Raw genomic sequence first — 9,945 nt, 5'->3', positions numbered from 1 at the left:
TATTCAATTGGTGCCTTACTTGTACAGGAAATGGATAGAGAAGAAAAGCATGTGTATTACCTTAGTAGATGCTTACACAGAAGTGAGTTGAATTATTCATCTATGGAAAAATACTATCTTGCTTTAGTATACGTAACTCAAAAGCTTCAACACTATTTCTTGGCACACAAGCTAATAATTATGACAAAGTCAGATCCCATCAAGTTCTTACTTTCTAAGCGAGCTCTATCTAGAAGAATAGCAAAATGGCTTCTTTTATTAGGAGAGTTTGATATATAAGTTGTTCAGCTAAAAGCTATCAAGTCTCAAGCACTTTCAGATTTGTTAGCATATTTTTCATCACAGTTTGAAGAGGTTATTCCTGATGCCATTCCAATTGAATTTCATGAAGAAGCATGTGCAATAAATGTATGAAGCACTAGTTTGGGGTTGTATGCGGCAACAACGATTGGAGTAAATAATCTTTGCATTCATGGAGATTCTAATCTTATTGTAAAGTAGACTAATGGTGAGTTTTCCTTGAAAGAGCCAATGCTTGCTTCTTATAGAACTCCTGTTGAGTCCTTGTTAGAGAAATTTCAAACAGTGAGATGTGAACATACTCCAAGAACAATGAACCGTTATACAGATGCATTTACTACTTTGGCTTTTAAAATCTCTATTTCGGAGAAAGAAACGAAGTATTTCTATAGCTGTACTCAAGAGGACTATCCCATGTCCATCTAGTGAACTATTACAACCTCCAATTTATAAGAAAGAGTATTGGTGAAAACCTATCGTAGTAGAGCTGCTTAATCCTGATTCTACTACTATTTCGAGCTTGAAGCATTATATTCTGATTCATGGTACACTTTACCACGAAGGAAGCAATGGAGTTCTAGCCAGATGTGTTTCTAAGGAAGAGGCAAAAGAAAGATTGAGAATAGCCCATGAGCAATGGTGTGGGGAGGAAAGACCACCTTTACACTGCTTACTCCAAAGAGCATGATATTTTTGGCCATCTATATCTAAAGATGGTTTACAACTTCAAAGGGTTTGCACTAGATGTTCTGAACCACTAGAGGTATAAGAGTGCAATTTTGTGGAAAGTGCTAGTGATTGGCGTAGGCCTTATATTGATTTTCTCCAAAATAGAATTTTATCAGCTAACTTTCAAGATGCAAGAAAGCTCAAGAGAAAAGCTCAAGGTTTCTTCCTCAAAGGAAATGACTTGTTCAGACTCTTATTTGTAGGAACACCATTGAAATGTGTTTCCCTAGCTTATGTCAACCCATTATTAGAAGAAGTGCATGCAGGTAGTAGCAGAGAACATGAAGGTGGAAGGAAGCTTTATCAGAAGCTTTTGGATCTTGGGTATTATTGGCCTACTATAGAAGTGGATGTAGTGAATTATGCAAGGAAATGTTATCCGTGTCAAATTTATAGGAACGCTATACATGCTCCAGTTGTACAACTTCATAGCATCATTACTCCATGGCCATTCCATACTTGGGCGTTTGATTTGATTGGACCTACCAATCTTCTTTTAAAAGGATATACTTGGATATTAACAACAACAGAGTGCTTTACTAAATGGGTGGAAGCTATTTCTTTGAAGAATGCGAATGGTCCACTGGTGGCAAATTTCATTAAGGAAAACATCATTTAGGGGTTTGGCATACCTAGACATATTCTTTCAGATAATGGTACTCCATTCATTAATGCTAGTGTAAAAGAATTACTTGCTCTTTATGATGTGGATCATGTGAAGTCTACTCCTTACTATCCGAAAGGAAATGGTCAACTTGAAGCATTTAATAAGACTTTACTCAAAGTGCTCAGTAAAATGGTGCATGAAGAACCAAAGATGTGGCATGATGTACTTCTAGTAGCATTATAGGCATATAGGACTTCTAAGCGTGTACCTACTAAAGCAACTCCTTTTCCACTAGTATATGGGACAAAGGCTATACTACCCACAGAAATTCTAGTTCCATCTGCAAGATTAGCTTTAGATAATGATAATGATACTTTATGAATGTTAGAATTGGAAGCGTTAGAGGAAAGAAGAGATAAAACAAAGAAGAACTTATCAGTTTATCAAAGGAGGTTGAGTAGAGCTTATGGCAAGCTAGTGAAAAAGAGAAATTTTGAAAAGGGTGATCTAGTACTATATGCAGCTGAGCATATTAGAAGAGGAACCTCAACTTCTAAATTCAGTCCAAAATGGGAAGGACCATATTTTGTTCATGAGGTGAATAAGAGTGGATAATGCAAATTGATAAATCCGAAGAACAATGCCATCACTGCTTCAATCAATTTTCAATATATAAAGAAGTATCATGTATGAGATTCTAACTCCAGTCTTTGTTATATGCAAAATACATATTTTACTTCTTCGCAATGAAAGGCATTATAGCCGCAGTATTATCGCTTTTATATTAGCTGTGCTTTACTATTTTAGCCCTAGCTTCATTGCTTATATCTTGGCTGTAATTATATTATATTATTGGTCGCAAGCTATATTGGTCAATCTTTGACCATAATTTATCATTAACATTTCAACTGCTAGCTTATCGCTCATGATTTGGCTGTAATGATATTATATTATTGGTTGCAAGCTATATCGCTCAATCTTTGACCATAATTTATCATTAACGTTTCAACCGTTAGCTTTATCGCTCATGATTTGGCTGTAATGATATTATGTTATTGGCTGCAAGCTTCATTGCTCATCTTTGGCCTTAGCTTAATACTCATAAATTGGCCATAGTTTTTATGCTTACTTATTAAAAGGATGAAATAATCTCCTTCATGTTCAGTTAGAGTTAATCTCCTTGATGAAAAGTTGAGAGTTATCCTTTGACCGCATACAATAATATGAAATGTGAATAAGCACGCAGCAAGAATATAACATTATTATTATTATTGCAAAAGAAAAAGAAATATGACATATTAAAAGTGAAGTACTAACGCGAATGAGTTTCAAAAAAAAAATAGTAAAGGGAAAAGCAAAAGATTAGTCAATTACATACTCCATAGAGAAGAGTTATTATTGGCAAATACATCTAATTGTTCTCGTATTTCAGCTTCACATTTTTTCATTGAAGCTATCTTCGTTGCAATGTCTTCTAACTCCTTTTCGAAGGAAGACTTGTTGAGGAAAATCTTGGCTTTAGATCTACAATCACTGAGGCATTCAAGCTTGAATCCAAAGTTACAAGCATCATCAAAATCCTGTAACATCTGTTGCGATTCTTCAGATGAAGTGCACATTAATGGAGCATGAAAAATGCCTAAAGCTCTATCCATCACTGCCATCATTAAGCAAATGACATCTACATTCTTCACAAAGGAAGTACTCCAAAACTCTCCCTCTATATTGAAAACATGCTTCAAGTATTCCGTGTACTCTAATAAAATTTGAAAACCATGAAAGTCAACTTTCTTACCACTTTGTTCAGTATGTGCTACTTGAGTGCTAGAAGCACTATTGGAATCTCTGTGTTCTAGCACTATGGAGGAAGAAGCATGAGGGTTAATTTGAGTAGCTCTAGCACCATCAGTATCAACTCCAACATCATGAATAACCTCAACATTTGGGGTAATCTTAGGAACAACTTCAACCTTAGGAATAGCCTTAGTGTCAGGAACAACCTCATCTCGAATAGCCTGGAGAGATAGTTTATACCTGGTTTATAGTGGAGCTCTGAACATGATTTAGAAATAGAACATCCAAATCAATGCAATCATCAAAAAGAGTTAACTCAACCTCAACTTCAACATTATCAACATCAACTGATTCATCATCAGATTCATCACTATGTTCAGAGTCACATGATTCTTCCTCTTCAACTGAATTAGGATCTACTCGTGTTGTTGATTCTCCTTAAAAAAAAATGAGAAGATATAAAAATATATATAAATAAGAAAATAAAAAAAAGAATAAACTTACTTTTCGATAGGTGTGTTTATCTTTCAATTGACGAGTAGGAGCACCAGGTGCAGAATCTTCTTCTTCAGTTATACATATCTTCTTTTTAAGAGGAATCAAGTGCAAGGATATATTATTATTACTTACATGAGGAGTGTAGAGATGAGTTATGCGATTAGTTAATGGCACAATAAAAGATTTTCATTCTCCAAGACACTCTCTCCAATAAGCAAACCATCTAGAAGTATGGATACCAACACTATTAAAAGGTGGGACAGTACAATTCTTAAGTTTATCTAAACGGAGTAGAAGTCTTGTCATGAGAAATGAAGAAACACAAGAAAAAAAGCTGATAGATGAAGAAGAGTTAGGTGGAGCTGGTTGGTCAAATCTAAAATGACGTGCCACTCTATAAAGAGAATACACTTCGATAGAATGAAAGTTTCTATCTCCACCAGCACTAGAACTCTCAATCATAAAAGGTAATTGGGAACTATGAACCCATATACAAAAGTTGATACCTTGTGAGCTCATTCTTCTAGACTGTAGAGGTTGAAGGTCATAATAAATTACAAGATCACCAAATCCATTTATAGGCTGCACATAAGGTCTAGGATTGAATTCTTTTGTAACATCCATCACTTCAAGAACATTACCTCTTAGTAGTCGATCATGCCATGCCCAAGCTCTATAGTTGTTTCTGGATAAAGGATTAGTCACAGAAAAAAGATGCAAAGGGATATGCATTAGGCATGGGAGCGCTAGTACCAAACCTTTCCCATAAGCACATCTGAATGAAGGAAGCATCCACATAAGTCAAAACTCTATAACGCCTAGCTGACTCAATAGTTTTGAGTTGGTACAAGTCTAATCTCTTATATAAAGATCCTTAATATAGTGGAGCAAGAGGAAAACGTATTCCATTAACAAGTTTTATTGCTAAAGGAACAACTATTGAAGAAATACCATAATCTGGATACCTTGGGAGTATGTGTCGTGCCAACCAAAAAAATTATTAAAGCTATTAGCTCATGCTTATGGTCTGGGTACTCCGGAAAACCAATTTCAATTCCCTTAGCATTGAATTTTTTTATAAAAAACCCCTATCTAGTTGGAAAATCATGCAACCTTCAAAGTTTTACTTAGACTTTTAAGGAGATCAAAGAAAAAGTCTCGAATACATACTTTTTCTTTAGAAAGTTTAATAGAGTGAAAATCATATTTTCCTATACAAGGAAGTTCCAAGAGTACACGTACATCTTCCAGAGTGAAGGTAAATTCTCCCCATACAGTAATCATAGTATGAGAAAAAGTGTTCCACCTTGCAAGAATAGCACGCCATGCATTCATCTTCTTCTTTTTATGAATATTGAGTTTAGAAGTGATACGTATAACATTCAATATCCTAGAAGACGAGATAAGTTTAACATAAGTAGGATTCTTCAATATTTTATTTACCCACTCATCCTAACCATAAACAAATTGAGAATTAGAGCCTAACTTAGTAGCAGAAAGGGAAAACTCACCATGTTCAAATCTGAACTTCAGAATAGATAGTCTTGGAATACCACTTTTTTTATAAAGAGGTGCTTCTAACCACAGACGATTTCAACAATATCCAACAGGCTCAGAGGGATGTTCGTCTACTTGTCTGGCATGAACTTCTTCCTAAAAACGATCTTCTCTTCATTCTTTAATAATTTCATCTTCTCAATTTTCAAGGACAGGAGGAACTTCACCACTCTTTCCTACTCTAATTTTCTTGGGAGCAACTAATTCGGAATCATTGTTCTTTCTTTCATGTGTAGTGGTCTTCTTCGTTGTTGCAGCCTTTCTAGGCTCACCATAATGGATCTGCGGAGGGAAGCGTGTTCTAAGCATAAAATAAGATGGAGGAAGACGAAAAAAGAAGCCTACAAACATGATCATGGAAAAAGAGATTAGTATTCATGTGCAATAAACTTTATTATTTATATATTTGTCAATTAAAAAAACATATAAAAAATACATATAATAATAAAACAATAACAAAATAAAATAACAATATGATATATTTATTATTAATATATGTAATAATAACAATAAATAACAAAAATGATATATTCATTATTAATATATATAATAAAATAATTATAATAAAAAAAAAGTAAAAAAAAAAGGGGGCTCGCTGCTCTTCATTGTAAAAAGCTCACGGCACTTCATTAAAAAGAGATCGCGGTGCTTCACTAAAATAATAAAAAAATAAATAGAGGCTCAAATTAAAAAGAAATTTATAATTTACAGCTTTGCTGCAGACAAAAAAAAAAGCTCTCTTTTTTGTATAAAAAAATACTGCAACTTGCAGCTTTTGTTGCCAATAAATCAAAAAGAAAAAACAGACAAGTTAGTCAACCTTTGTTTACTTTTTTTTACCTCAGCCTTTATTTACTTCTTTTATTCTAATGTTTCATTAAAAAAAATTTAAAACAAAAACTAGTGACTCCAAATCTAGAATTTTAAGAATAAATAAAAATATTAAACCAAACTTCAAGAGAAAAAGTCAATTAAAAATATAAATAAATAAATCTCAACAGTTTTTTTCATTTGAAATATAAATATTTTTGCTTTGTGATTTTTTTTACACAATCAAATAATTTATTTATTTTGAATGTGTATATATATATATATATATATATATAAATCATCTTGTGCATACATTTTTTTCTTATATTTTAATTAAAAAGAATTCATGCAGGAGGCAACAAGTAGGAGAAATTCATTTTTCTTTTAAAAAAAAAGAGAACAAATCAAATAAGAAATTACAAGAAGAAGAAAAACTTACTTGCTGAATTTTTCTCAAAAGAACCAACTTTACTTTGAATTTTATTTTGCTTTACTTTGAATTTGAATGCAGAAAATTGTTCATAGTAGTTTCATATTTATAAAGCACATAGAATCAAGTATTTTTAATAAAAAATATTGATTTTTATTATTTGTATCTTGAAAATCTTATTTATATGAAAAATTATTATTATGTAATCAATCAAATATTACAAAAAAAAAATCTTGAAAATCTTATTTATATGAAAAATTATTACGTAATCAATCAAATATTACAAATATATATATATATATATATATATTGGGATTACATCTTACACAAAACAGTAACATGTTATTACCTAAAGCATTACCGGTTAAGGTGTTACTGTCTAAGGTGGTACTGCCTAGGGGCATTATTACTCAAAATGATACAGTATAATACATTATAGTACAAAATAAAATTTTTTAAATTAATACATAAGAATTAATTTTAATAATCAATTCTTATGCAGGGGGTAAAATGTAGATAGTTGATTTTGGTTAATACTTATTCTCTAAAAAATCATTTTATCGCGTAACATTATATAAAGAATAATGAGAACAACCATTATAAGTAAAGCACTACTTCACGCTGAACAATTAAAATAAATAGAACATTACTTCATGTGGAACAATTAATACAAGTAGAATAATTATTTTGCACAAAATAATAATTTCAGACAGATGACAATGAAAGTAATTCGGAATAGGTGACAGGGTTTATGGGTTACTTTTGTATTGGGATATTCCGGAGAGTTTAGTTTGGTAGCTCAGATATGGAAGTAGTTAAGAAGTCTCTCTTAAAATGACAATGACACAAAATGACAATGACAATTTGAGTAAGTTAGCTATTAATAATAAGAGTTTATTTGATTGAAAATAAAAATATAAAAATTTATTTGATTCAAAATAAAATTGAACGCGATATACATATAAGGTCTTATTTGAATTTTTCTGAATAATGTAAGACTTTTTTTATATATTATGTTAAAAATAAAATAAATTATGTTACCTATCAAGCATATCTTTTCAATTAAAAATGTTTGGCTCGTAACAAATAATATCAAAACAGATCCAACTCTTCATCGACTTGAAATCCTTATAAAAGATATCAAGATCGAAATAAACTCGTGTAATGAAGTCTTGTACCACATTAATAAAAAATAAAATGGATCTTGAATCTCACAGTACATATCTTTTAAATTATAAACATGCATACACAAAGTCGTCAAGGACTTCATTGCTTGGCTTTACAGTACTGCTTCTCCTTTCTAATTATTTCTTTTGGCTTTGCTTTGTTATGTTTTTCTTGTTTTTTCTCAGCCATGTTCCTCTCTTTTCAACATCAGGTATACTGGATGAATTAAATTTCTCTTAGCCTTGAAAGAAGAAAATTTCCATTACTCCCATTTAAGACAGTAGAAAATTCTGAAGAGCAATAAAGAATGTTTCCTACGAACGCTGTTGGTGGCTTGGCAATTTAAGTCTGGGCCCTAATAGAAATTTAATATGTTCTACAATGACGTATACCTTAATTGTAGGTATTTCTTTGGGGCTTATTAAAATAAATTCATTTTTGCATTTAAAAAAATAATATCTTTGAATCAAGGCAAGCAGGCTTGGAGTTAAAAACTTCAAAACCCAAACCTGACCAGAATTAAACACGGCCTATTGGCCTGGGCAGCTAACCCACCCCCACCCACCCCCTAGGGAGATCTAATCTAATCTTTTAAGCTGGAAACATAGACTAAACAGTCTCAATTAAAATAATAATAATAATAACAATAAAATAAAAGTGTAGTTATCATCGGCATGTGATTAATAATAATCTAATAAAGAAGCATGACATGTTCACGGCGAGGTGCTTCTTTTTGTACACTGACAGCTACAAATATTGGTTAAGTAGCTCTATATTCAAGCGATCAGGATGGCTACATATATTTGGAAGATGCAATGCTGGAATATTACCTATAAAAACTCCGAAGACCATGACCATTTCAAGTAGAAAATTGCCAAGCCACTGTACTTGTTGACTTCTGCTTTTAATAATCAAATTTATGGATTGGCTTTGAACACGTTCATAGTCCAAGACGTAAAACGACAGTGAGATGAACTTTTCAATCTTTACGTTGTTAATAATTATGTCTAGTTACTAAAGCAGCTGGTTTATTGGGATAGCTGTCTGACCGTGGAATTTATACACCCCAAATGATTTAATTTATTTTAAATTTGAATATATACAAATATGTAAGTATTTTATTACACAAAAGAAAAGGATTCTCTTCTCACCTCATAAACTAAACTAATTTGGTTTCGAAATTCAAAGATCAAACTTCCAAATTAAATTATCAAGTTTTTAAGGCAATAATTAATTTGTATCACACGTCACTTAAAGCATCAGTCTGACTTTTCATTTTCTGACATTATGTACATCTGCTTGCTATAAATCTTACAGTTCCGTCTGAGTGCTGCACGCTTCAGCTACAGCAACTTTGTTTAAACGATTAAGTTTCGAGCTTCAGAAAATTTGGAGACATGGCTACTGATGAGACCAAAGTATCGCCACAATCATATCCAATGAAAGGTGGAGATGGGAAAGTCAGCTATGCTCGTAACTCCTTCGCCCAGGTACTGAAATTTTATTTTTCAAATTATACCGTACACTCTTTTGCATCTGAAAAGTTTTGGTCCCTAGATATTTTGAGTACACAAATGATTGACCTTTCTTGGAAAACACCATGATGATGATGTCTTCTTTTTCCATGCAGAGGACAGCAGTGGATGCTTCCAAGAAATTTATAAGCGAAGCAATAGCTGACCTTCTTGACATTGAATTTGATCCCATTCTGGATTTATCTGTCAGATTTGGAATAGCAGACTTGGGCTGTGCCGCTGGGCCTAACACATTCTACGCAGTGCAAAACATCATAGACGCTATAGACAGCAAGTACGCAAAGCAGCATCAGGAATCTAAAGCTCTAGAATACCAAGTGTTCTTCAATGATCACATCAACAATGATTTCAATACTCTCTTCAGAACCCTCCCCTCCCCGCTGCGATACTTTCCTGTTGGAGTGCCTGGTTCTTTTTATGGTCGCTTATTTCCTGAAGCCTCTGTTCATTTGATGCACTCATCCAATTCATTGAACTGGCTTTCTAGAGTTCCTAAAAGTGTTGGAGATATCAACTCC

The 9,945-nt window shown here is 32.7% G+C and overlaps 2 protein-coding genes across 2 annotated transcripts in view; one reads left to right on the top strand and one right to left on the bottom strand.

Moving 5' to 3' along the window:
* Window positions 1-2,959: 2,959 nt before the first annotated feature.
* Window positions 2,960-4,552, bottom strand: LOC110426024 (uncharacterized). Its single transcript, XM_021441106.2, has 3 exons — window positions 4,435-4,552; window positions 3,752-3,867; window positions 2,960-3,651 (listed from the first exon to the last, which is right to left on the bottom strand). Exons 1-3 carry the CDS (start codon window positions 4,550-4,552, stop codon window positions 3,007-3,009), a joined length of 879 nt encoding a protein of 292 aa, XP_021296781.1. The 3' UTR covers window positions 2,960-3,006.
* Window positions 4,553-9,232: 4,680 nt separating this feature from the next.
* LOC110426023 (loganic acid O-methyltransferase-like) overlaps window positions 9,233-9,945 on the top strand; it is a 2,270-nt gene continuing 1,557 nt past the window's right edge. Inside the window, exons 1-2 of the mRNA XM_021441105.2 lie at window positions 9,233-9,382; window positions 9,523-9,940. Of these exons, the coding sequence (XP_021296780.1) occupies window positions 9,290-9,382; window positions 9,523-9,940 (511 nt within the window). The 5' untranslated portion in view covers window positions 9,233-9,289. The remainder of the gene's footprint in view (window positions 9,383-9,522; window positions 9,941-9,945) is intronic.

This window comes from Theobroma umbraticum, unplaced genomic scaffold (assembly GCF_002168275.2).
Source record: "Theobroma umbraticum cultivar Fairchild unplaced genomic scaffold, ASM216827v3 scaffold_12.1, whole genome shotgun sequence".
NCBI classification, from domain to species: domain Eukaryota; kingdom Viridiplantae; phylum Streptophyta; class Magnoliopsida; order Malvales; family Malvaceae; genus Theobroma; species Theobroma umbraticum.
The sequence above is the reverse complement of the archived record's forward strand: the minus strand, read 5'-3'. Positions and strand labels throughout refer to the sequence as shown.

What these genes read in the sequence shown, in the direction of transcription:
- LOC110426024 (XM_021441106.2), bottom strand. Translation starts at nt 4,552, where the DNA reads ATGGATGTTACAAAAGAATTCAATCCTAGACCTTATGTGCAGCCTATA. An exon ending in TAGAAGAATGAGCTCACAAG is followed by an intron (nt 3,868 to 4,434) that starts GTATCAACTTTT and finishes TTTTTTTTTAAG; the next exon opens with GAGAATCAACAACACGAGTA. An exon ending in TTGATAATGTTGAAGTTGAG is followed by an intron (nt 3,652 to 3,751) that starts GTTGAGTTAACT and finishes CTATCTCTCCAG; the next exon opens with GCTATTCGAGATGAGGTTGT.